Source organism: Corythoichthys intestinalis, chromosome 5 (assembly GCF_030265065.1).
Source record: "Corythoichthys intestinalis isolate RoL2023-P3 chromosome 5, ASM3026506v1, whole genome shotgun sequence".
NCBI lineage: Eukaryota > Metazoa > Chordata > Actinopteri > Syngnathiformes > Syngnathidae > Corythoichthys > Corythoichthys intestinalis.
In genome coordinates this window covers 33,861,904-33,889,454 of record NC_080399.1, presented here as the reverse complement: position 1 = coordinate 33,889,454, position 27,551 = coordinate 33,861,904, and the positions used below count along the sequence as shown (strand labels likewise).

At 39.6% G+C, this 27,551-nt stretch overlaps 3 protein-coding genes across 3 annotated transcripts; all 3 read right to left on the bottom strand.

The window, feature by feature from the left end:
* Nucleotides 1-5: 5 nt before the first annotated feature.
* LOC130916053 (cAMP-regulated phosphoprotein 19-like) lies at nucleotides 6-2,877 on the bottom strand. Its single transcript, XM_057836428.1, has 3 exons — nucleotides 2,700-2,877; nucleotides 2,312-2,434; nucleotides 6-542 (listed from the first exon to the last, which is right to left on the bottom strand). The coding sequence occupies exons 1-3, from the start codon at nucleotides 2,742-2,744 to the stop codon at nucleotides 372-374; spliced, it is 339 nt and encodes a 112-aa protein (XP_057692411.1). The 5' UTR covers nucleotides 2,745-2,877; the 3' UTR covers nucleotides 6-371.
* Nucleotides 2,878-3,799: 922 nt separating this feature from the next.
* On the bottom strand, nucleotides 3,800-9,142 carry rsl24d1 (ribosomal L24 domain containing 1). Its single transcript, XM_057836832.1, has 6 exons — nucleotides 8,986-9,142; nucleotides 6,656-6,769; nucleotides 6,507-6,579; nucleotides 6,368-6,431; nucleotides 4,201-4,286; nucleotides 3,800-4,107 (listed from the first exon to the last, which is right to left on the bottom strand). Exons 1-6 carry the CDS (start codon nucleotides 9,064-9,066, stop codon nucleotides 4,031-4,033), a joined length of 495 nt encoding a protein of 164 aa, XP_057692815.1. The 5' UTR covers nucleotides 9,067-9,142; the 3' UTR covers nucleotides 3,800-4,030.
* Nucleotides 9,143-9,913: 771 nt separating this feature from the next.
* On the bottom strand, nucleotides 9,914-27,311 carry LOC130916213 (protogenin B-like). Its single transcript, XM_057836733.1, has 19 exons — nucleotides 27,156-27,311; nucleotides 25,852-26,151; nucleotides 23,537-23,681; nucleotides 23,319-23,452; nucleotides 22,943-23,239; nucleotides 22,712-22,871; nucleotides 22,375-22,622; nucleotides 21,982-22,146; nucleotides 19,970-20,275; nucleotides 19,193-19,378; nucleotides 17,513-17,608; nucleotides 17,259-17,445; nucleotides 16,987-17,114; nucleotides 15,194-15,364; nucleotides 14,926-15,108; nucleotides 14,085-14,208; nucleotides 13,880-14,006; nucleotides 12,161-12,268; nucleotides 9,914-11,963 (listed from the first exon to the last, which is right to left on the bottom strand). The coding sequence occupies exons 1-19, from the start codon at nucleotides 27,211-27,213 to the stop codon at nucleotides 11,619-11,621; spliced, it is 3,468 nt and encodes a 1,155-aa protein (XP_057692716.1). The 5' UTR covers nucleotides 27,214-27,311; the 3' UTR covers nucleotides 9,914-11,618.
* Between the last annotated feature and the right edge of the window lie 240 nt (nucleotides 27,312-27,551).

Here is a 27,551-nt window from a genome sequence, read left to right as displayed (position 1 = left end):
GGGAATATTATGCAAAAAGTATTTATTTACAAAACAAATGGCACATTCTGACTCCACATGCACACCCCAGACACAGAGTTGGAGTTTTCTCCTATAAAATCCTAAACAATTCAAGCTGAACAGCGACAAGATTAACAAATAAGACTTTGGGATTGCAGATATTGCTCAAGAAAAACTGTTTGCTTCAATTAAGGCAAGTTTAAAGGTCATGATGAGGTCGAGTCCATGTTTCAAGTCTTCGCCATTAAATTGATTAAAACAATCAACTTTCAAAAGTGGTGGAAAAGAATACACGCAGAGGTGAAAACACAGCAGAAGGTAGTCGGGTTTAACTTGGTGCCGGACCCAGAAAGGTGAAAAGGGTAAACTGGTCAGCCCGCCAGTTTGCTTGTCACAATGGAAGTTTTTCGCTGAGGGAGGTCTTGAGGCGTTGGAATGTGTCCGCCGGTGATCTCGGCCTTCTCTGACAGGGATGACGCCAACTGTTTATTCTTCATTTTGGCTTTAGCCATGTTGTAGTCACCAGAATCAAAATACTTTGGCTGTGTGAACAAGAAAAAGACAACCTGTAAAATTCACTCCCATTCACAGTGACAGACCTTCAATCCATTTGTACTGAGAGGGTTCAACCTCAGCCAAAAAGTTAATAATAGGCACTTAAAAAGTGATGTCATAATCCTGGTCGCTCGCAGCACTCCTCATTTTCAAAGTTAATTTCAGCAGGGTTTAGAAATACCGATAATATGGGGACTAGCTCTTCTGAATTCAGCAGGAGTCTGCGTCATGTTGGAAAGGAGAACCTCGTTTTCGATCCAGTTTTTACCCAGTCAAGTTTCAGCGAAGTTCTCTTCATTTGAATACACGTGAAAAGTCACCCCCCACCCTCTCCCCTCTAAAGTACCCCGTTAACCACTAGGCATCATAGATTTGCATCAAGGCACAAACGAACTTCTAAACGACAGGGATTGGACGAAATAATGGAAACACCTTAAAAAAATGTTTTAAACTAATTTAATATGGTGTAGGTCCGCCTTTTGCGGCAATTACAGCCTCAATTCTCCTAGGTATTGATTCATACAACTAGTGAGTAGATTCCAAAGGAATTTTAAGCCATTCTTCAGTTAGAATACCCTCTAACTCTATAAGAGACGACGGTAGTGGAAATCGACATCTTAATTGAATCTCTAAAACTGATAATGAATGCTCAATAATGTTGAGGTCTGGGGATTGTGCCGGCCATACGAGCTGCTCAACTTCATTAGAATGTTCCTCATGCCATTCTTTTACAATTATGTTCAATGATTATGATGCCAAAATGTTAGGCGTTTCCATTATTTTGTCCAAGCCCTGTATTTTTTGTTATTTCAGGTTAAAATTCGACAAGGATCTCTGTTTACTATCCTGGGTTCTTCAATGTCACAATGATATTACAGTGCATTAGTTATCCCATGATGAGTGTGCAGACAGCCAATCTTTCAACAATTATTTCCACGCTCTGGACGAAATCTGTTGTGTTATATCAAAAACATGCAAGATAGATATCGAAGACATTACCGTGTGTAATTTGACAGTATGATCACAGATTAGGAAGCATTGCGAAGGATCGCAGGAGGATGCATTCTGCATAGCATAACCTCGGTATTCCGACCTAAGTTGCCAGATGGGAAAGACATTCTCGAGCCCAATCACAATGTAAAACCCGCCCAGTTGAATTGTCTTTGATTTTACATTATATTGATCTACTCATTCTATACATTCTAAATTGTTCAGGAACCATTGCAGTTTCTCTAATAAGCATTATGGGAGATGTCCTCCTTGGAGGGGGGGTTGAATGTTTTCCATTCAATTCAACACAATAATTAACAGTATATTTGTTGGTTATTAAATGTCAAATTACGTGATGTCAATGGAAATCACTGTCAGAGTACAATTTCGAAGTCCAGAGCCATCGAGTGACTTGCCCCAACCTTCTGACATACTTTCCTGCAAAATTCATTGCAATTGATTGCTAATAACTGGACTTTCGTTATTATGTTTTCTCTTGGTTTCAAAAGCACAAATGACCATCACATCTATCCTTTGTCTTCCAATTATAATTGTCTTGGAAAAAAAGGCATTAGTCGCCTACCTTCGAAGAGCCGTGGGTCAGCAATTTGACAAATGAGGTACCAATATCCTTCTGTTTTTTTGTATTGTCATCTTTCCAGGAAAGTTTATAGAGAAACATTTGGTGGCTTTAGGAGAAATCCTCTCAAGTGCCAACTGATGGTGCATAAATGGGAAGATTTGTGGCTGTCGTGACGAGACTCACCCCCTTCTGAAGTCTTTTTCTCAGGAAATCCGATCCCCCAGGTTTGACTCCCAGGCCGGCGTACCTGGCTTTTAATTTGGCCTCTTCTGCTTTCTCAGGACTCGCAACCGTATCATCCATTTCCTATCGAAACAAAGTCAAATTACTTGTACACAGAGAACAATTTGGAAAACAGATAGATTGAGGCCACACACACACAAAAAAAAAAAAAAACTCTGGAGCGACAGGAGTATACTGTCAGGAAGGAGTGAATTTGACTTTTGCTGAAATGCCAATTACTAACATCCTTTTGCTCGAACTAGCTTAGAAGGGCTAAAGGCTAACTAGCCTACTGTTAATCACCTACTACAATTGTAGGTACTAAAGATTTCACAAACAAATATTTTACCTGTTGTTCTTCCAACGTTGTCGTTACTTCAGTTTCCTCGGACATAGTTTTTTTTCAACGTTGAAATATGAAAAGGCTGCAAGCTGTACAAGTTGCTTACGAGGTCTGCTCTGCTGAGATGCAATTTCAAGGCTGCTTAATCAATCCCAGAGACTCCAATCGCCTGAGTTCCCCCTGAATCGACGCCCTTTATGTTTTTGGGTGACGTCAGTTGTTTAACCCTTTGAAGGACACGTGACCATTTCTTGTAATTAAAAAAAACAACAACCCTATAAAGGTCTGGCGTCCACATACGTCGACATCACATTTTGGGTCATGTAGGCCACAATATAAACATGAAAGGTTACACTGTATTTGACTACTTAAAACAGTCAGACGTCATAATTATGTCACCTGTCAAGATCATCAATGAATGCTAATGACAGATGTCATTTTGTAAAATTTGTCACTTTTAATGTATAATTGACATTGTTTCAAATGTCTTTAGTTTCGTATAGTTAATGGAATGTCATAGCTATTCATGACTCCTATGACAGTGTTATAAGCAAACACGTGTTAAAAGTGTGGCCTACATGACCCAAAACATGATGGCCAGTTACGTGCACACCAGGTCTCAATTAGCTTTTATTAATCATTATTTAAATTAAAAAAATAAATAAAAATAAAATATATATATATGTTTAAAGAAATAAAATTAAAATGACTAAAATACATTGTGGTTGTCCTCCAACGACTAAAAAAATGTTTTTAACTTCTAAATTTCATACTTAAAATGAATGCCCTATAAAAAAGTTAAACCTGAAATGACATTTAATTGCCAAATTGAAGTCGTTGGCAGCAACTGACGGAGATAAAACATCCAATCTGTTTTGACTATGAATAATAGCTGCAAAACTCTTCCAGTTTAAATGGATTGGACGTCTTATCCCCATCAATTGCTGAAAAATACTAATTCACAGGCAGTCTTTGAAATTGAAATATATTAGAAGCCCATCTCTGTCGAATGAACCCAATGAGGTTCATTTCAGAAAATGGATGCCTTTAAGTGAGTATGCTAGTGTAGAAAATGTGATAACATTCATATCAGGACACGAAAGCAGCAGCCCCATTTTTGGGCGGGAGGTTAACGAACTTTATTGTCATTTGTTGTCTTTTCTATACTTAACATTAAAATATTATGTTTTGCAAAAAGACATCCCAACAGAGGTCTCAAGTCGATGAATGCAGACATTGACACAGACATTGAATTGCACTTAAAAAAAACCAATGCACAACAATGTCCAAAATGAAGCATTTGTAATGTAAGTGGCCTGAAAAGTCAGTCAATATATTTAAAGGTCGTCGTCTCTCATTTCCACATCTTCTTGTAATTTCTGCACCATTTTTTCTTCCATTTGTTTGGCTTTTCCTGTAAAAAAAAAAAATGTATCTTAATTTCTGTAAATGCACCATATTCTCTTATGAGTGAAACTTGCTTTCAACTCAACACCTGAAAATGTACCTGCGTGTGGTGCTTTGATGAGGTGAATGTTCTTCTTCACTTCCTTGATGTCCGCTTCCTTCTCCAACTCTTTGCCCTTCTTTAATCTGTATAAGAGGGACGAAATTCAATAGTATCCACATCTAACGCATTTGATGAAAATGAATAGTAGTTGGATAAGACTAGAGCTGAAACGAATACTTGAGCAACTCGATTAACTCGAGTTTAAAAACCGGTCCGAGTAATTTTATTCACCTCGAGGAATCGTTTAATTTTGCCAGCTCTAAGCATCACGTTTTGCCCGGACTTCTTCTTACGCGGGACAACACGCTCACGTCACATGCGTAGAGGATGAAGCAATTAAAAAAAAAAAAAAAAAACCTTACCACAGCCGACAGCCGCTACAAACTACTCCGACATTGCTAAAAACCACGCCTGCATGATGCTACCGGAGTAGCAGGTAGCGTCTGATGCGTCTCATAGATATCACATCTATGTAGAACTAGATGCGAAATGACAGACTGAGCGGTGTTAGTAAACAGCCGCCATCTTAAAGCAGTAGACTTCTCATCGCTAATAAGATGTTGCTCGCTGTCACTCGCTCACGTAACGTTAGCCTGCGGAGAGCTAGGTTTCTGTGGAGGTAGATATGTGTCTTTATTATTCAATCAAAAACAAAGTCGCTTCAATCAAAATATATATTTTCAACAAAAAAAAAGGCACTTCAATCCAAAAAAAAATGTTTCAATGCAAAAATAAATTTGAAACTCAAAAAATGCATTTGAAAACTTGTTTTCCTATTGAATGAAGTCAAGTTTTTAAAAAATTTTTTTTTATTGAAACACCTTTTTATATTGAAGTAATGTAGTTTTGCATTTGGGCCACATTTTGGTTAGGACATTTGTGTCTTTATTATCTCACCCAAAAATAAGTTGTTTCAAACAACAACAACAAAAAAGTTTTCAAAAGAAAAATCACTTGAATCAAAAAAATTTCAATCATAGAAAAAAAGTTTTTTAATGCGAAAAAATAGTTGAGACTCAGAAATTCGCATTTAAACACTTACCTAACCCATTTAAACTGTTTCCTTTGAGTGAAGCAATCCTTTTTTGTTTGGGCCATTTTATGGGTAGGACATTTGTGTCTAAATCATTCAATCCCAGAAAAAGTTGCTTCAATCAAAAAAACTATTTTCAAAGATAAAATCATTTGCAAAAGTAAAACTGCCTTTCCCTTAAAAAAATGTTTTTTTTTGAAAATATATTTTTTATTTGAAATATATACATATATATATTTTTAAAGTGTCACTTTTTTGGAGAGCATGATGAAGCAAGAATAATGGCCACCAGGGCTCCAGCCAGCCATCGGACTCAGCTCGAGGAGTTCAAGCCGAAAATAGCGCACATAAGGCGGATGACTTTGATGCGAGGCAATGCTTCTATGATCCGAGAGTACATCCGAGATGCAATTGTTGGCTGTTTTCAACAATGTACATCGAAAATAAAGACATTGATAGACTGAAAAAGGTTCAATATTAGATGAAATGTCTTGTTTTTTCATGTATATTTATAATGCACTTTATAACTGCACTAATCATTGTACCCTTTATCAAAACGTTGGTCTTCACTGCAGTCAAGAAGAAATATCCACATCATGTTATTCATCTATAAGGCTTTACTATGCAAACTTCCTAACTACCTCACATCTCTCCTGTCATTCGAATCAAGTAATCACAAAACACGATCAACTAACTACTTAACCCTAAACATTCCACTCACACGCACCAATGTTGGCAGAACTGGCTTTACTATTATGCTCCTCTTAAATTGAACGAATTGCAATCTCCTCTCAAACTACAGTCAATCATTCATCTTGGTGATTTTAAATCTCTTTTGTCTGATGTTTTTACTGATTATTGTAACTGTCTTCGTTAGTGTATTTTGTTGTCCGATATTTGTGAATGTTACTTTGTGCTCAGGCCTCCCTTGTAAAATAGATATTAATCTCAATGAGACTGCCTGATAAAGATCGAGAGAAAAAAAAAAAAATTCTTTACCTAAAAAAAAAAAAAAAAAACATTTTATCTGATTATTCGATTAATCGATTGACTTTTCAGTCGATTACTTGATTACTAAAATATTCAATAGCTGCAGCCCTAGATAAGACTGGTGCTAAAAGAAGTACCTACCTGTTCATGATGAATCTTGCCTGCCGTTTTCGTTTGATTTCTTCCACCTTCTTCATTGCTTCCACTGCAAAGTGACAGGATTGTCAATTTGAGCCAACAAAAGACAAACCAAAGCTGCACAATCTCATGAGATCCATACCCGTCTTATCCCACATCTCCCGGTTATATTTAACAGGTATATTTCTGCGTTTCTCAAATTCCAACGAGTTATCCTGAAAAGAAACAACATTCGTTACTTAAGAACCAAGCAAATATTGCATAGTTTATTATTAAATACGTTTAACTGACCACTGTCAATTCCTTTCCAGCTGCCTTTCGGAACGCTTTGGTCCACCTGGTCTTTCTGGGGTTACGCTTCTTCTTGAAATTCTTGTGGCATTTTGATCTGCAGAATCTGAATGACTACACAAGTGGGGAGAATCAGTAAGAAGACAAACAATAATACCCCAATAAACAATAATACTCGTTTCAGACATATGATGAACTCGGGTAATGTCCTGTATTTAAACAAGTAGCCAACATGTCTGAAAGCGATTTCCTGGGTTGCAACCTAGTGTACTGTCTTGAAAAGTGCTGCAACGTTTAATTGATTAAGTCAAGTAATTTGATTAGAAAAAAGCTTTGGATCTAATTTTGCTGCTTCGGGGATTCGTTTAAATAGAGTGACAGTTATAATGGTTTGTTTTGAAAGCTTTTGCGTTTAGTTTTATTGATTTGGGTGGATACTGTGCCCTTTAGTGGCAACAGTGAATATGACATAACTCATTTAACATGGCTGGATCCAGATGCTCCCTGTTAAGACCAACATAAGGTATTAAGTTTTTGTTTGAGCCAATATGATTGTTCCTGCATTTGTAATTGAAATTCCCGTGTAAGGTGACACGGGATTTACTCATGCGTCGTTTCTTTCACACATGTAGAGATATCCTGGGAATGACGCGGGTTGGACACTTTCACAGACTTTTCCCATGTTGCCCACTGGCGCTCTCTGTGCGGGAAGGGCTGCTAGCGCAATTTTATAACCCGGATGTTACGTCATTTTTGGTCGGCATCAATTGTCACAATGTTGGTCAAACCGCTTTTGTTTTTTTTGTTTTTTTAATGCAGAGTCGTTTGTGGGAACCCTCCCGATGTCGTAACTGCAGCCAATTCAAACTCTTCAAAAATATATTTAAGCCCAAAGTGCCAAAATATTAACTTGCTGGGCACCATTCGACACCTCTGCCACACTTGTTTTGAAATCCCCCACTTTGTTCTGGTATTTGATACAGTGGCTTCTAACCGCTGGAGTCAGCCCGAAAGCCACCTGGGGAAGGAAGAAGCCCACTGGTTTCTATTTGTTTTGTTGTCTTATCGGCTGTCCGCCTACCGCTTAGGTTAGCATTATTGATCTCCGTCAACCTACTGTCTTGAACCCATTGTGTTATTCCTCCTTTTCCGCTATCACGTGTGTTTTTGTTTGTATTTAATAAACCCTTGAACGGGTCCCTATGTTTTCTGCTTTGAAGTACAACCTTGTCGTTTCCACAATAGCGGACCCAAACATCGGCAACAAAATAAACCACGCATTTCCAAAGATGGACGATGGACTCTCTTTCTCAGCTCTAGAATCCTGTGGCAATTTAATTTCTTTACGTTTTCAATTTATTTTAGCAATTTCCAGCTTGCTATGTTAACAATTGCAATGTTTGTTTACCGCTTTTCATCTTACTGCAACGAAAGAGGAAGTGACGATCGGCCCGCCATGATATTTACGTCATCAGCCATCGTGCTGTGACCCGGGAACTTAACTCCTGCTTTCACGCACACCACTTCCCGTGAAAGTCTCGGACATCATACTAAGATGCGGCCCGTGAAATGTCTGCATAATCTCCATGTCAGTCGACTAGGGAAATTGTGTTCACATACACGGAATGCACGTTTAAATCCCGCAATTTTCCCGGTGTTTTGGCGTTTGTGAAAGGGGCTTGTGATATACGACCGCATCACCACCAACATTAAAAGTAAGTAAATGAGTTAAAAAGTCACGGACGTTTCATGATTTTTATGACTTGATATGTTTCGACATTTTGCAGCCAATGGAAAGTCAAAATTTGCATGTTTGCATTTTACCTGTATTTTTTTATTCCTTTAAAATGTTGCTTTTATCTCATTTTATCTTTGTACACACGCGGTAAAAAACAGACACTTTCTTATCCAACTGAGTGGTTGCTTGTTTCAAAACTTTCAATTCCGGGTAGATACATGTGCAAAGATGCTGCGGTTAAACACTACTGTTCATAAATGTACCGCTAGAAGGCGTTGTTTCTCCATGTGAAAAGTAAACCCCAGAAGCCTGTACTTGTTTAAATGCCAAGGCCTCAGCAGGTCGTTTCATAAAACGAACCAAGAACATAATGGCACATTACCCATCCAATAAAAAAAACGTATCGGCTTTGCTTTAGCCAATTAAACTTCAGACACGACAGGTTTTTGACTCAAGTTAACGAAGCGTCTCTCGAAGCCCACGTGAGCACGTTACATTAACACGGTAGCGTTAGCCTACCATTTGACAGGCTTACAACTTCAAGGCAAATCCTGAATAACTTGACGAGTGACGGATATCAGACGGTTCTTACCTTGCAGTCATTTCGGACAAACATTACTCCGTGTCCTGGGTATACTGGCCCCGAGCAAAAATAACACTTTTCGATGCGCATTTCTTACACTTGAAGTGCTGCGTGCTACGCGAGACAACAACAAGACCGCATTCTACTTCTGCTTTAAACTCTTGGTTTCAACATTTACTGCCCTCTGCTGGACGCATTTATAAGTACAGATATTAAACACATGCTGCCAGTGTTTTTTAACTGTTGAGGATACAAAAAATGTCAATGAGTCTACGCACTTAAAGTTAAGTTGATACACTAAAGCCCAAATTTTAAAACAAAATATTGATAGTGGAAAAATATTACTGTAATATTGTGTGCTTTTTAACTCTTTACAGGGCAAGTGACTATTTTTGTCCTGGCTTCCACAAATGCAGACATCAAATTTTGGTTCATGAAGACAAATGCCATGTCCGAATTACGTTATTTTTTTATAATTAAAATGATTTACATTATTTAATGAATACATACAATTATAAATTAATAAAAACAATATTAGTAGAAACAAAATTAAAATGAAAGCAGAAATACACTCTGCTTATGGGCAATCACAGACCGTTGTTGTTACAGTATCACTGAATACTGAAGTGCTAGACGTCCAATCCATTTTAACTGGGTGATTGCTGCCAGGTCCTCACTGTCAAGATAGATTGGACGTCTAGTGCTGTGCCTTAGATAACATTTGCAAATGAACTGATTAAACTAGACATCTACTGGCCCATTTTAGACAATTGTGCCTCTAACATACTAAAGTACTAATACTAAAGCAGTGCTGTTTATGTAAACCTCAATCATTCAATCTCTATACTATTTGAATTATAAATTTAAGTTGTACTTTGCTTTCAAGTAACTCAAGCAGACACAGTGAAACCATATGATATTTTTCCATGTACAATTTTTATTATCATTTATCTTGAGAGTATCAAAAAGATGGTTGCAACATTCCAACCCATAAAATATTTTTGCTTTGTTGCACTCTTTGGATCAAAACACATATTTTGGTATTAAAAAGTAAGGTAATCAGAGGAAAACATGATTTAAATTAACATTCAAGTCTACATACTAGATCTACATTTGGCACCTGAGTCATCAGCAAATTTTTCTGTGGCGTTCATGTCAATATTTGTAATTATAGCAATTATAATAATGAAAAACACAGAAAAACTGAACATGAAAGCAATATAAACTTAGGGAATTGCCACAGTGAAAATCAGACATATAATTACCATATGTTTAAACAATCATCTAAATTTTACATGTACAGTAGACCTAATTTTCATTAAGGTGAAATCAGAGTAGTTTTGAGAACGTAGAAAATTGCCCTTGTACCAATGAAAACCAAATAGAAATTAAAGACTATTTAAATGCAAACTTTGTAAATGAACCCAAAGAAAATCACTAAATTAGAGACTTAAAGCTTCTTTGGTTAAAATCATTTGTATTACAAAGATTTAAGAAATTGATTATGTTGCTCTTCACACACACTGGGCTTCCATTTTGATAGTCAGAATCCTTCACTGTCTCACACCAGTACAGTAAATTCAAAGAGGCAATGATAATAATCCCCCATACATCACATTAGTGGGGTGAGTGTTAGATGACGCACGCCTGAACAATAAATACCATCATCTATCACTGACAAGACACGGGATCAATAGTGTCGACCGCATCTTGCTGAGGACCGACTTAATGGAAAGCCACACCCATTTGAGGAAGCAGACAACTCTTTGGATAATAGCATGGGCGTCACCGCTGCACTTAGCAAGGGTCGAGAAGGCAAACGGAGCACAAGCCACGGGGACTTGCGCTAAAGCTTTCACCAGACTAAAAGTTTTACACCGAGAAAAGCATTCAAACCACCATTAAGAAAAAAAATGTACATCCATGGCCCGTAACAGCATTTTGGAAAAGATTTCTTCATGTACATCTACTATATTTTTGGTTGCCTATATTTACCAACTCTTTGGGTACAAATGTTTCCGTCTTTGGATGGCCCATCCACTATTAAGGCCATGTAAAGCTTTGAGTTCAGTGCACTGAAAATGTCCATCTCATACAATCCGACTCGTTTGACATCTAATGCACTTGTTTTTTTCCCTTCACACAACAAAAGGGTATGAAAAAAGACAGGTCATAGGAAACAAAAGTTCATCAAACCCCGACTATAAAATCCACAACTCCAACAGAAGCAATAAAAAAAAAAAAAAAATTTTTTTTAAAAGGACTTAGTCATGGAGAAACAACAATCGAGGTAGACAATCAAACACCTCCTCAGCTCCAGTGGAAAACAAATTAAATACAAGCAAATGTATCACAGCACATTCTTTAAAACATTCATTAGGGGTGAGCTTTGGTTCAGGACAGAATGATGCCACAAAGACCAACAGGTAGAATGTTAAAAATAAAAAAAAAAAAAGAAAAGAAACATTTTCATTAACATTCATCCAAAATCCTGAGGTAGCTCTGAAGAAAATGGTCATTTCCTCCTTCACAGCAGCTGACTTCCTGTTTCCTTGTGCCACAGGAAAAAACCAAAGGGCTCAAAACCAGGAAGCAAACGAGGTAGAACTGGTAAATCCTGCGACGGGTGATCTTTGAGGCCGCTAGCTGCCGTCCGAGGCGCAGCGGGGCCGGGCATCGTCGTGCGCCGAGAGATGGTAACAAATGTGTTTCTCGTTTTCCATTCGGAAAGACGGCTTTGGCTCAGCTGTGGTCGTGTCATCCGGCGGGCAGATGGAGTCATGTCTCATCTCTTCATTGCTCTCCTCATTGGAGTAGTGTCCGGAGTCTCCCGTCTCTTGGCTGCCCTCACTGCTTTGAGAGCTCTCAGTGTGAAAGGGTCCAAAAATGATCTCCCGTGACGACGGAGGAAAAGGAGCAGTGCTTAAATTCTCCTCATACCGAAGAACAGTTTTGCCAGCCTCGTACAAACAGGCCATTCCTTCAACCTTTAAAGAAAATATAAAGATTTGAAATTTATTCCCCCGCTGCCATTGACGGCAATAGTCGTCCAATCCATTTTGACTGGGAGGACTGACAGACATCACTCGTTTCCAACCACTCACAGTTGAAATGAATTGGATGTTAATTGCAGTCAATGGCAGTGTGCGGGTCAAAATATTTTTTTTAGTTAAGCACTACTTACATCAATCTGAGTTGGAGCGCTGGCATCTCTGTTGAAGAGCAGCCACCTGTTGCTGTGATTTTTGCTCATGAGTGGTCCAGTACTATTTATTCGCATATTTGATCCACCCTGAAACATGTGAAAGCACATTAGAACTCAGGGCCCATATACCTAAATATTCTTAGAAGCTTTTAAGAAAGTTCCTAAATGAACAAAAAAAAAACAAACAAAAAAAAATCCCTCCTAGGAATTTCAGCTTATGAGTGATTCCAGAACTTTCTTAGAGAGCTCAGAGCAAAGACTGGGATAGACAACAGTTGTGATTGACCCCCAAGCTTTTATTATAGCTTTTAAAAGTTATAATTGGTTGATCCTAAAACTAGATTAAAAAAAAATACTCTTGCTGATAGTAAGCAATCAAAGATGGACCTTTAAATCGATCGACCTTATCACATAATGTAAATTGCTAAATTTTGTACGCACTGAATAAATGTTGCTCTTATTTTAGGTCTGAAAATTTGGGTGAAGAATCCAAAACTGATCTCAGCTTTTCTGTCACGTCAATTTTTTTCCCCCTCAATTTTCTGCCAGAGACTACGGTGATCCTATAGTTAAAAAAACTGATATGATAGAGAAAAACTGAGGTTTTTTGTAGGGCTGTCAAAATTATCGCGTTAACGGGCGGTAATTAATTTTTTAAAATTAATCACGTTAAAATATTTGACTCATTTAACGCACATGCCCCACTCAAACAGATTAAAATGACAGCACAGTGTCATGTCCACTAGTTACTTGTGTTTTATTGTGTTTTGTCGCCCTCTGCTGGCGTTTGGGTGCGACTGATTTTATGGGTTTCAGCACCTTGAGCATTGTGTAATTATTGACATCAACAGTGGCAAGCTACTAGTTTATTTTTTGATTGAAAATTTTACAAATTTTATTAAAACGAAAACATTAGGAGGGGTTTTAATACAAAATTTCTATAACCTGTACTAACATTTATCTTTTAAGAACTACAAGTCTTTCTATCCATGGATCACTCTAACAGAATGTTAATAATGTTAATGCCATCTTGTTGATTTATTGTTATAATAAACAAATACAGTACTTATGTACAGTATGTTGAATGTATACAGTATATCCGTTTTGTGTCTTATTTTTCTATTCCAACAATAATTTACAGAAGAATATGGCATATTTAATAGATGGTTTGAATTGCGATTAATTACGATTAATTTTTAAGCTGTGATTAACTCGATTATAAATTTTAATTGTTTGACAGCCCTAGTTTTTTGTGTTCCACGGTGTAATATTTCATATAACAAACCATCTGTTATTTGAATAGTAAGCTATACTTTAAAATTAGCCTTCAATATGTGTGTAAAGGCATACTTGCATAGTATTTTCCTGGCGATAGTTACATTTATTTTGTCTATAGTGAATATCTCTTCCTTCTGCTTCCCTCTGCTATTTTGTCCTCTGCTTAGGGAACTCCTAATGCACTCACATGTCCTCTTCCCTGTTGTTAACATATCTTACCATGGGAGCACTCCAAAAGGGCTATAATTCTTAAAAATAGTCCTTACCTTTTGGGAAATTCTCAGAAATTACCATGTTTTTAAGTATGTTGTTAGAATTTGGTCACTGAGAGCAACTCTTTGCACTAAGAATATTTAGGAATTCGGGAACTGATTTTTGAATGAGGTCATCTTTACATGTTTTGTTTGTTCTTAAGCTCACTTTGTTGTCAATGAAGTTGGTACTCATCATTGGTATGAGGGCCTCAGAGTTCGCTACATGGCACCCGTGAGGCAAAGACAACGCTTCACCAGCCGGCACAGCAACCACTTTGTGGCTGGACGATTTTCTTGAAAAAAATAAAGGTACAATATATTGAAAGTTAATTTTCGCAAAAGTAACCAATATTTAACGAAACAATGAGTACCTTGGTCTTCCTTTACTGATAAGGATCAACGCGCAAATTACAATACAGGCCAGGGCGATGCTCACGCCAGCAATGATTCCAGTCATGGATCTCTGGTCTATGTGGTACAGCCCATCAGAAAAGACTGAGAAAAAAAAATAAAAAATCATTAAATATAGTAATACATTTTCACTATTATGCATCATTGTTACTAATAACGATACATGAAAAAGCGTCACATGTGCTTGTTTTTTAAATTAAAAGATTTCTGTAGAATTTGTGTAGGAATGGTTTCATGGCTGTCCATAAACCCTGTGGATTTCAGGGAACTTCCTGTTGATTATGGAGCAATTCTAGGTCACTTCCTGTTCATTTCGGGTTTTTGTTTTTTGGGGTAAAAAATGACTGAATGAAAGAGATTTTTGTGGTTCTGAGTTAAAAGTCAATAGGAGTGAATGGGAGAATTTCTAAATTGTGGGTGTTAAATTGTGACAAAGAGAAGTGAATGAACAATGTCAACTTATTAGGTTGCATGTGCCAAATGAAAAAATTGGGCTTTTTTTTTTGTCAAAAAATGACTTTTGAGGGTAACTGAATTTTTGGGATGAAAGCAATTCAGCCTTGCATCATGTAAATGTTTGGAACGTGTGAATCTGGTATAAATTGTGTGAGGCGATATGTTCCATAGTTATTGCGCCCAAAAAAACGGAGCAAATTCACATGTGGGATGCTTTGTCTTTGTCCAAGCATTCCCACAAAAAATTAAGGAAGAGAAGCAGTATATTCGTTAATATTTTTAATGGCAAATGTATTGATACATTTGTCAGTTAGATTAAATCAATGTCATCTATTATATCCTCACCTGCAGTGTGCTGAAAGCTATCCGAGTGCCAGGCATTTTTGTTCCGACGGACATTCCCACGGTTCATAGCCAGCTCGACGACATCTGAGAATGGCCCATCTCCCACTTGGTTGGAGGCTGAGATCTTCACCAGATAGACGTTCCCTGGTTCTAGCTTCTCCAAAAGAGCCATTGTATGGCTTCCTGTTGACAGTAGAAAAGGCAGACCATTCCTATGGCTCATGCAGCAGAAACATGTTGAAGTTTTGTGAGGTGCACTGCTGCTCACCCTCTCTTTGAATTATTTGCCAGCGTCCAGCCATCCAGGATGTTTGGGAAGCATAAAGTATAGTGTAGTGTGTCACCACCAAATTGGGCTCAGTGGGTTCCTTCCAGGACACTAATGCCGTGTCGTCCTCGATCAGAGTTAATCTCACTCCAGTAGGCGGTCGTCTGGGAGCTGAGGAAAGAAAACGTAATGGATAATTTTATGGCGATTATATTAATAAGACATATGACAATGATTCGCCTGTTTAAGACCTGGCGGTTACATTCGTTGTCATTACATTTTAGGTAATACAGTATAAGCACAGTAGTTGATTTTATATGGATATATATTGTATGATTATGTAGGACCTTGGCCACAAATGTAGAAAAACATGTGCTCAGGTCTTGAAGTGCATGTGACACAAAAAAGCATGTTTATTTCATAATACACGTGGTATTTTATGCCCCTGAATGATATGGACCGCTTGGATGTGTGTGGAAGCGATCGCTATATTTATTTAGTTTTTTTTAATCCCGCGCCATGAAAATGAGTGACTTCCGCCTTCGGTCTTGCATTGAGGAAGAGGGCGCTGTGACGTGTACGGTAGAAGACGTCCTCTTCACTATACAGTGTACTGTTGTGTATGAGGATGAAGGATTCAGCTGATTTTGCGGATTAATACGTTTATTTTTCGCATCACTCCAGCCAAACGGCTGCAGAAAAATCATTCTGTATGAGGGAGAGGCGTATGCGCCTTTTTGGAGTTTCAAAAGGTTCCCATTCACCGTGGATATTCACTGGGGGACCATTGGACTTACGAGGAAGTGAGTTAACATCTTGTTTTGTATTATGTCAAATATTAATACAGCGATTACAAAGTAAACACTACAAACTTCCTTTAAATAAAAGACTACTTACGTTTGATCATTGATAGGCATGTAAAAAGCTCTCCTCAGGCTCATTAGCAGCACGTTAGCTGCACAACAACTGCAGCCACCCTCCTCCGGGGAACGAACTGTAAATTGCTCTCCACCGGGCTTTTTGCCGATCCACAAAAACAATCGACAACCGGGTCGTCATGTCAAATAATCCAGGCTAGTTATGTTTGATTTTTTTTGCTTCGAAGACTTTTAAACATCACTTGGTTCGGGTTAGCATGTCGGCTAGCTGTCCCGCCTTCTGGTTTGTTTACATTCTCCGAAACCGGGGAAGTGAAATGACATATGTCCGATTTAGGTGTCATAAAATATCGTTCGGGAGGTGCGACAGTAAAGGTGAAGTCGACAGTTTTGACCATTGTGGAGTAATTTTGCCATGTCGTCCTGAATAAATGCATTTTTATTATTTCATATTCCATTCAGCACAAGACTGTTATTTGTCATGACCATGCCATTTATTTAGCAATTGGGGAAAATACTTGGATAAAAAGAATATCCTGTAAAAATATTGGAGTAGAGAGACTGAAACAATGACATTTTGCGGCTCTCTTCGTCGCGTTTTCCTCGTTCTGAATAATTCCCCCTCAATGGGCTGAATAGTAAAACCGATGAGCCCAGTCTACCGCTGACGTCATCCACCTGTTGGGGATGCTAAAGCCCTATAATGGTAGGCGTGGCTAACCGGCAGATTAAAAGACTAATTTCTCGTCATCTGCGCTTTGCTAAATTGTTGTATATAGTCGAATCGTCTCAAAATATGATTCTAATTCACATAATAATGCCATTTAAGAATTTTTTTCTCGTGTTGTATGCTCTTTAAGAGGTTAAAGAAAAATATCAACAATGAACATTCAATTTGGCCGACAAATTGAGCACCTGCTGGCTGTGTGAGATGGTAAACGACATGGCTCCAAGGGCTCGACATCTGATCCACATGAAGACGTACCACAAACTCATAGCGAGTGTTTGGATCCAAATTTTGCACAGTCACATTCTCTTTGGTTCTGTGGAAAAGAAACAGCATTGTTACTCAAAAGCACTTTATTACCTTCAGCAAACGCTAAATAAAGTTTAGTACACAAAACTTGAATGGATATTTTTTTAATCCGCTCCTGTGAAACAAAGGTGCGTTTGGAATTTGACCTTACGTCTGTAGGTAGCGTAGAGCAGAAGCATTGTGCATGCCCGCTATCGTGTAGCGGACAGTGTAGCTGACGGCCTTCCCAGTGGGGAAAGTGGGATGGTTCCAACGTAAGGACACTTCAGAGGAATTGCTGGCCAAGACTGTCACATGATCAGGAGACGGAGGGGTGGCTGCCATTTGGTCCCTTGCAGCTTTATAAGACATATAATTATGACTAATGTACAAACAAGTGCAATTTTTAAGCTGAACTCTACTTACAGACACATCCTGGAGTACTGATGGACTGGTCTGTCTCATAGCCATCTCCAGATTGACTATAAGCCAGCATCTTGATACGATATCTTCTCCTAGGATCTGGAAAGCATACAACACATTTTCATTCTAGAAGATTATCACTCATTCACCACCACTGCACTCATTCACCACCACTGGCGGCGATGGATACTAAATTCATTTTAAATCTTTGGCTGCTATTGAATGTGGAGGACAGGAAAGACTAGGGTATGAGAGTGCAACATTTTAACTCACCAGCTAAGAGAGGTGATCATTCCCTGCCAGCTCTCACAATCAATCTATCGCATGAAATGACAGCTAAAGAGTTAATAGGTCTATTGTTTTTAAATATAATTTTTACTGACTACCGTACCTCATCCTCTAAATACTATGCATATAGTGTACCTGAGCTGGCAGTGAAGGAGTTAACTGGAAGAGCTGGCAGTGAATGATCACAATCAGCCTTTCCAATTGAAATGAATGAGATGCCTATGACCAAGAGTTAAAGATATCAAAAGGGAAAGCAAACAAATAAAACATCACATATTTTAAAGAAGGCAAACTGAGGTTTACATAATACATATACAGTACTCCAATCCAACTAAAACAGCTAAACATTCAAACCTTACGATACCAAAAAAATCACAGACTTTAACATAAAATACACAATTTGCATTTTAACCTCCATAGCGATCATTGCTTAGGCTCCTAAATCATGGCATTTTAGGGAATGTTAAGATTAGTTTTATGCCTCCAGTGTGAAAGGTCAGCTTATGGGTATTGACCATGGAAGGCGGGTGTCCAGGTCGGTTGTGGGGGCTGGGCCACGAGGCAGCCTTCAGCTGCTGGGAGCCGAGGCCCATGGGACCGGGGGGTTTGACTTGGGTCACCGGGTCAGGCCAAGATAGAACAGATGGAATTTGGGCACAGGACTCTAGGATAGGAGAGGGGCCCCTTTTGTTTCCCCTTTCACACTCTTCCTAGCCTTTACCTCTGCTCAAAACAGGAGTTGTGGACTGATATTTTATGGAACTTGAGATTGATTATAACTTTTTTTTTTTTAATCAACAACAATCAAGAAAAAGGTACATACAGCAGCTCCCCTGTGCAGACTTTATAAAAGGATAATAAGTATTTTTGTTTTTAATTTAGCATGTAAATCACAAATGGGACTTATAATAGTTTTCTTGCTGATGGATAGTTTAATTATCATGACTCAGCCGTTTTGAATATTGATTATTGGAGGTTATTTAAATGGACAGCACAGAGAAATAGTGGGAGCAGGGTGACTAATCCAAGACTGCTGTCTCATGGCTAGAGGTCATTGGTCCTGTCCAGTTCTGACCAATCCCAAGGGTCAGTGAGCGGTCTGGCTAAAAGGGGGAGGTGGCCAGAATCTGGTAAGGCAGGTCTGGCCCTGAACGCAGTACAATAGCCAGGGGTAATTATGCAAGTGACTTGATGGGAAACGGTGGTGGGAGGGACATCTGGACCCTGACCTCTAACCTGGGAGCCTGATCCCACTCAATACTGCAAGCAAACTAGAGAGGTCAGCCCACATCGATTTGGTTCGAGAGCACAAATGCAAATGGGGCACCCAACGGCCCACTGAGCATACAACAGACGTATGCTAATGTTATCACATTCGTTGTCATCTGCACTTACCGAGGCCGCTGATGGTGTAAGTGTAGGTTAGAGCCTGCAGCTGGATGACTGGCTGTTCTGATTGGCTGTCCTCATGGTAACGCAGGCGATAACCGAGGATTGCCTCTGTCTCTGGGGCGATTTGCCAACGCGCCACAATTGAGGTGCAGTTCAGTGGCTCAAGTTGTAGAATAGGAGCTGAGGGCACTGAAAGGGCAAAGAGATCAATGCACATTCACCCATGGAATATCACAGAAAGTTCTAAAGCTTTCAATGATACATAAGAACAACAGGATACTGGATGGTATCACTATTTTAGATTTAACTGAAGTACTGTTGAATCATCATGACAATAAAGTGGCTTCAAAATAGATGTTGATTTACTACTTTCATGATTTCCGCCTGTTGGGTCGATCATCAAAACAAACATATATCGGTGACAGTGGAAAAAACACGCCGGGCAGAAGACACCGGGGTGTGAAAAGAGGCTATTCTTTCCCCCGCACAGACGCCTGAGGGCCTCTGTTTATGACCCATGACTGAGAGCGCTCTTACATCACTGACAGAGGAGGGCAAAGGTCCCCGAGTAACCAACACAAAAGCTACAGGACAATGCTAAAAGAATAAACTCTAGACATAAGATGGCAGTGAAGAAGGACCACCAAAAGAAGCTAATATCTCTTTGCCGCAACTGAAAAACCATGGGATTACTTGATTTTCATTTTGGTAGTCAGACATCAATTAAGGGGCATTTTCTAAGACATTCAAACTTTGAGGAAACAGTTTTTCAAAGTTTACCTTTGCGACTGGATGTCTTGGGTGTTCGGTGAGAGGTCCATGCTGATGGTTCGCACCAGCCCATGCGGGTTGCTGCGGCCATTCGGAGAAGGTAGATCGTGTCCGGATGGAGGCCCTCCAGGAGATATTCAGTGCTGTTCTGTGGCAGCTCCACAGATATGACTGTATTGTCTGCAGCCGTGCGATAGGACAGCCTGTACGCAGACACCCTACCACGGCTCACTTTTGAGGGAAGCTGCTGCCAGCTCACCTGGATGTCTGTTGAGTTGTGGCTTATCAAACGCAGCTCTGGTGTACGTAGAGGCACTGAAAAATACACAAACGTTCAAACATAATAGTGTAATCATGAACAGTCTCACTATAAAAAAGAATTGTTAAATTTACGGTAATACACTGGCAGCTGAGATTTCCAGAATTTTCTTCTTCTTTTCCTTTCGGCTTTTCTCTTCAGAGGTTGCCACAGTAAACTAGTTTTCTCCATCTAACCCTGTTCTCTGCATTCTCTCCTCTCACAGCCACTATCTTCATGTCCTCTTTAAATACATCCCTAAACATCCTCTTTGGTTATCCTCTAAACCTCCACATGGCACATACAAATTTAGCATCCTTTGCCAATATACTCACCTTCTCTCCTCTGGACATGCCCAAACCATCTCAGCCTGGGCTCTCTGACTTCATCTCCTAATCCTCTAATATGCGCTGTCCCTCTGATATGCTCATTCCTGATCCTATCCATCCTGGTCACTCTCAAAGAGAACCTCAGCATCTTCATCTCTACCACCTCCAGCTTTGCTTCCTGTCTTTTGCTCAGCGGCGCTGTCTCCAGACCAAACAACATCGCTGGTCTCACCACAGTTTTATAAACATCTCCTTTCATTTTATCTGAAACCCTTCTATCATATATCACACCTGACACTTTTCTCCACCCGCTCCAGCCTGCCTGCACACACTTCTTCACTTCATTTCCATACTCTCCATTGCTCTGGACTGTTGAGCGGCTAACCTTCATGCCCCTCCTTTCCAGTGCAAACCTCCACACCTCTATTTTCTCCCTCACCTCTTCCCTGATCTGCAAACATCATAGTCCATGGGGATTCCTGTCTAACCTTGTCTGTCATCCCGTCCATTACCATAGCGAACAAGACGGGCTCAGAGCTGATCCCTGATGTAGTCCCACCTCCACTTTGAACTCCTCGATCACACCAATAGCACACCTCACCACTGGATTTGCAGAATTTTAACGTTATATAAATGTGAAAATCATGAAATACACATAAATACAATATTGTGCTTTGTTTTGTTTTTAACTGAAAATTAACAGAAATAGTCTTGATGGTGGTGACAACACCACTGCTTTCCTTTTCTTGTTCTTCCGTCTTTCCAACCCAGATTAGAACCCAGACTATCCTCTTTGCAGTGAAGTGTGCCAATTACCGAGCTACAGAAGACTGGTTAAAACAAGTGTTATCAGTATATACAGTATGATTAGGAAAATCTTACTCCTTGAGAATTAAAACCGGTATGATGGTGGCTGAAGCTAGACCCGGACATTGGCTCAACAGTAAGTATGAATGACTGCCACAGTTCTTGTGTGGTTTCAAACCCCATTGGGAGAGGGAGAGTGAGAGAAAGTAGTGACATCATCTCGACCATCAGAATAGTTGCACATATACACGCTGTTTGCTCTTAAACTACAGCTAAGATCATTCTTCTTACAGTAGTTTTTTAAAATGGTTTTCACATTGTTTTTAATGGTATACACTTGTGGCTCCCACGGCTGCCAGTATTTTACTGTAAATTTAATTTTTTTTTTTTTTTTTTAAATTTCCTATTAATAATGTACAAACTTCGGAAGAGTAAAACTAGAAGAACATTGCACCAATGGTAATTGTGAAACACCCACCCCCCTATTCCAACTCTAAAGGTGCTGTGTACACACAGGATTTACATCCACTTTAAGTAAACTGCCAGAGTGATTTATTGCTTGGAATGCTGGGAGTCTCAAAGCTTACCATCCTCCAGGGTATGTTGACTGACTTGATCGGACATACGACTGGCTCCCATTGGCATGTAGGCCACGATGTAGAAGCTGTAATTCCGAGCCGGCTCAAGGTCATCGATAATGTAACTAGTTGTATCGTTACCAATGACAACTTGGTATTCCTCGTTGTTCAGACCTGACGTAAAGTGGGTGGGAGACCAGGATGAAACCTTTTAACACCTCCACTGCCATTGAAGGCGACAGGCGTCCAATCCATTATGACTAGGAGGGTTTGCAGTGTTTGATTGCTGCCAACCTTCCCGCTCAAAATAGATTGGACGTCCATCATCATCAGTGGCAGCAACTGATTTAAACCAAGTTTCCATTTAAAATGATAATCAAATTTTTACGCTCATGGTCTCACCTTCGGCCTTCATGTAATGGATGGAGTATGCAATGACTCTGTCCGCATTATACAGCGGTCTCTCCCACGCCAGCAAAATAGCCGAGCTCGAGATGGTTTCTGCGTGGATGTTCCTCGGAGCGCTAGGCCTGTCTTCTGACATAACAACAATAAGGCGAGCCAAAGATAGCACAGAGCCCTGTTCGCTCTCTGCTATACACTGATAAATGGCATCATCCTCTGGGATAATCTGGGTAATCACCAATTTACTGTCGGGAAAAAAAACGCACAATCAATCAAAGGCATAAACGTTTCAGCTAATATAATGGTATTTGTGTAACAAACTGGTGTTTAATACCTGTTGTACATCTTAATTCGTCCATTTAGATGAACATCTTCACCGTTCTTTAGCCAGCTAACGCGGGGTGGGGGGACTCCTTCAGCTTGGCACATAAACCGAGCAGTGCCAGCTCTAGGACGGGTCTGGCTCTCAGGCTTCTCAACAATAGATGGCGGGACTGAAACAGTGATTTTCAAGAAATAGGATAAAATACATACTAAAGCAACAATGTAATTTAATTGAGTGTACCTTGGACGGTGAGGTTGGCAGAAGCTATGGTGTAATTGCGAGTTCCGGGGGTGGTGGCTCTGCAGAGGTAGACTCCACTATGTTTGGAATTGACGTTTGTAATAACCAGGTTCCCATTCCCCAACACTTTGGCTTTATATATATCAATGGGTTTACTATCGGCACGGCTCCATGAGATAATCGGGCTGGGGTTTCCAGTGGCTAAGCACTCAAGCACCACAGTTTGGTGGAGAGAAACTGTCATGTTCTGGGGTCCGGCTATAATTCTGGGCCTCTGATGGGTTTTAGCAGCCACACCTTGAATTAAAGAAACATTTTAAAACCACATCCAACATCCCCTGTTTATCAAGTTCATCAGGTAGCATAATATCTTCACCTTGACTGACTGTCAGCTTTGCCTCTCGACTCTTCTGTCGACTTCCAATGTTGGTCGCAACACATCGATACTGTCCGGCATCCTTTAGTTGCACATTGTGAATCTGAAGGACTCCATTGGGCAAAACTGTGATTCTGCACACAGTTAAATGAAAAGGTGCTCTAAGACTGTTCAACATTTGTTTTGGTTTAAAATGGTTCAAGAATAATAAAAGGTACCTGTCTGTTTGTAGCGGCAGTGTACTTTGGTTAAACTCCCAGGTGATGGTGGCAGGAGGTCTGGCGGTGACCGCACAAGAGAAGCGAGCCACGGAACCCGTAGTCACCTCCATAGGCAATGGGTGCAAAAGAAATTCGGAAATACCTAAATTTAAAAAGAAAATTCATTTAATGGCTCTCCACACACACAGAAAGAAACTGATCCATGCAAGTAGATCTCCCTAAAATTTGCTTGCTTTAAACTGCAAGGGTTGGGTAAAATTTGCAATGTGCTTGATCAATATGACCCATGTGAGGTAATTCCATAATCTCCAACAAACACCAAACTCCTGATCTGCATTAATGTAAACGGTCCTCTTTAAGATATCACCAATGACCTTCACTCATTACAGTGATACCTCTTTCCCTCCCCCCGTACACAAAAGAAACAAGTCAATATCATGTTAAAGAAAATCAATACCTCATTCTCCCCATTGAAAATCCACATTCAAATCCCAAGCTTTAGGAGCACCACGTTAAAGAGGAACACCTGTAATTTAAAACCTCCTCTCATCTACAGTGGACAGTGAATGGAAACAAATGATTTACCAGCAATTTTAGGCCTGTAATCTCAAAAAATGAAGATTTATATTACTGATGTGTTGTCAATCCATGCAAAACTATTAGAAATAAGTAGATCTGCAAATATGGTCAGCTGAAAAGAGCAAATCAATGTCTAGGTCAAACAGCACAAAGGTTTCTCTTAAGAGGTCATGGCTAGATTCAACCTCACGCCTATTGAATTTAATCCAAGCCTCCAAACAGGGATGTAATGTTCATAATTTGTATCATAAATGTCAACCTATATCGGGTGGGTGAGCATGTGCTTTGCATTTTCACATTCTAACAGCCTATCAGGACTGTGTGTTTATCTGCCTAGAAGACTGCTAGCATAAAACCCTCTCTGGATGACTTTGGAACACTATAATCACTTACTGTGGAGCATTGGACATGTTCATTCACAAGAGAAAGTATCCCACATTCAACAAAAGGCATCTGCCTGACAGGGGAACACAGGGGTCGAGCCAGTGAAAGGGATTGTGTTCACGGCAGGCCAGCCCAGTCACAGCAGCCCTATGACATCACAAAGCCCTCCTCTGCTGACCTCTGAACCCAAAGACCCCCGGACAGAAGGAGAGTGGTGAAGGGGGCCCTTCCTCCAACTCCCCGCCCACAGATAACCAAAACCTATGACCCTACTTTCACAAAAGACTGGACACTGGATGAAACTTGAATTTTGGGGGGGTTTATGTGGTCTGGTTTTAAGAATTAATTATAAGATGAAAACTTTTTTTTTTTTTTTTTTTAATCATAACAAATCACAGTCACAATATAGACGTAGTAATCAAAGTTTGTTTGCTATATTTCCATGAACTCCTCAGACCAATGAACAACACGCATGGTAGATCAGGCCAGTTGAATAGACACAGCTGTCCTTTCCACTGATATGCGGACAAACAATTGTACTCTGAATCTAGTCTTTTCTTCTGGGATGATCAGGGGTACTCCAAACAAAGCTTAAACGGCAAAAGGCCTTTCAGAGAGCCCTGTGGGTAGCAGACCATGCAGTGACTACGCACAGTCACAGCCTGTGGGGAAAATGCAATGCCATGGACCAAACGAAAGCTAAAGCTAAAAGTATTTAACTCGTTGGCTGTCATTGATGGAGACTGACGAACTACAGTTTCTATAAAAATTAGCTCTTTTTACATTGACCACGTAGTAATGTGAGCATTTTACCACTTACAACACTGAAACTAAGCAAACACATCAACAACCTTCTCCCTGTTCTAACAGCTTTTATGCTATTTAATATATTAACTCATTGACCGCTATTGATGGCGATAGACGTCCAATCCATTTGGACTTGATCGCTGCCAGCCATCCCAGTCCAAATGGATTGGGCATTATCGTGGTCAATGGCACTGACACATGACCATTCAATTCCAGCCATCCCAGTTAAACTAGATTTGATGTCTATTGCTGTAAATTGCATGGAATGAGTTAAACGGAGATTCACACTGAATCTGTTTGTTACATGTAAACAGTGTAACAAACAATGTAAATCCCCTCTAACCCCAAACAGACCTTTTTTTGACCAACTGTTTGGCATGTAAACCATGAGTTTGGGGGCTATTCCTTAAGGAGGGAGGCATACATCTGCTTTCCATCTCAAGGTTAATAACCCACGAACTTGCCATCCCGATGTGTGCATGGTGACACCATAAACGGCCTCATATTGTTCTTGGTTCAGTTTTAAAGAGGCTAATACTTACTTGCAATAGTAAGGCGTGATCTTTGGCTAAGTATGGCTCCAAATTTGTTCTTGGAGAGGCACTGGTAGAATCCTTCATCTGACTTCTCTTTGGTATGCTTTATCTTTGGTATATACAAAGAGCCATTTGGTAAAAGCTGAATGTGCTCACTTTCTGCCAGTGCAACTCCATTTTTCAGCCACTTGATTGTGACTGGAGGCTGCCCATGTGCTTGGCAGTCCAAGAGAGCAGGGTCCTTTGGTAGAACTGTCACATCACTGGGCTCAGTGATGAATGACAACTCACTAAAACATAAAACACCTGGAGGAGAGGAGAGCCACATTAGAGACAGATTGATTGCGCTTCAGGGTGACAAGCCTGATCAAGCATTCTGGGCCATTAGAGTGGATCATTCACATCATATATTATCACAATTAAACGTGGGTTAATGATGTCTGTGTGATATATTAATATAATTTTCACATCTACTGCACAAAAACTACATTGCAGTAAATTGCAATAAGTGTATAGATAGTAAAACACAGTATGAGGTTGTACAGTACTTTGTTCTTTTCTCTACTGGGCACTCTTTTAACTCATTGGCTACCAATGATGGCGCAAGACGTTCAATTCGATTTGACTGGGAGAGGCTGGCAACGAATGATCGCTGCCAGCCTTCCCAGTTTAAGCATTGGAGCAGTGAACATTCACAGGCAGTCCTCCCAGTTTAAATGAATTGGACGTCTATCCTTGTCAATGGCACTGAATGGCAATGAAAAAAAAAAAAACAACTTTTAGAGTGGTATTGAGGGACATAAACTGAGTGTATTGGTTTTATCAATTTTAATAGTATTAATTTAGTTTTTATTAGGAATTTATCAATTTCAACTTGGCATTTTGGGTCATGTAGGTCACACTTGACCCAAAATATGCAGTGTCCTTATGGGGTTTACTATTTTTTTTAATTACCAAAAATAGTCACGTTCCCTATAAAGGGTTTAAACCAAGTATGATTCCCCAGTTTGGGATTCCTAAAGTCATCACCATGCAACAATACCAATAACAAACTGAAATCGAATGAAAAACAAATGATAATGTTTTTTATTGTTTTGTTTTTTAAAGAATACTTTTTACATTTGAGTTGTAGTGGATAAGTATCTTATTACTGTTTATTGCATACTCTCACGATGACAGAAAAGCGCAGTAAATTTTGTGATTTTTTTTTGTTTTTTTTTTTGCAACATATTCAGAAACAAACAGCGAGCTCGCATTGAAAAGCACATGTACGCCACAATACTTGCACACAGTAGTAACAAGACACTTACTTGGTAAATGCAGAAAGAAAATCCAAAAAAGCGCCACTTTCATTTTAAACTTCCCCATTGATCACCAGTGAAGTCTCATTATTCCCGGAAAGTGAACCTCCGCGCCCGTGCGTGCCGCTTAGAGGTCCCCCCAATCACTAATGGTTGCAGTCAGTGGTAGAGTATCCAGCAGTACTGAGGTGCAGGGAGGCGCCCCCGCCCTCTAACTCGCTCTTCGTCACGCATGCGCAGACGAAATGGGTCAGAAAATAATATGTTGCAGGTAGAATGTACGGACCTGGAGTTTTTATTCCAGATGAATATGAGGCAAAGTCAATTCCCGCTTTATCACATTATAATATTGATCCAGTTAAAAAAAAATAATAATAAAATAAAAAGATATACATGTAACCTTAA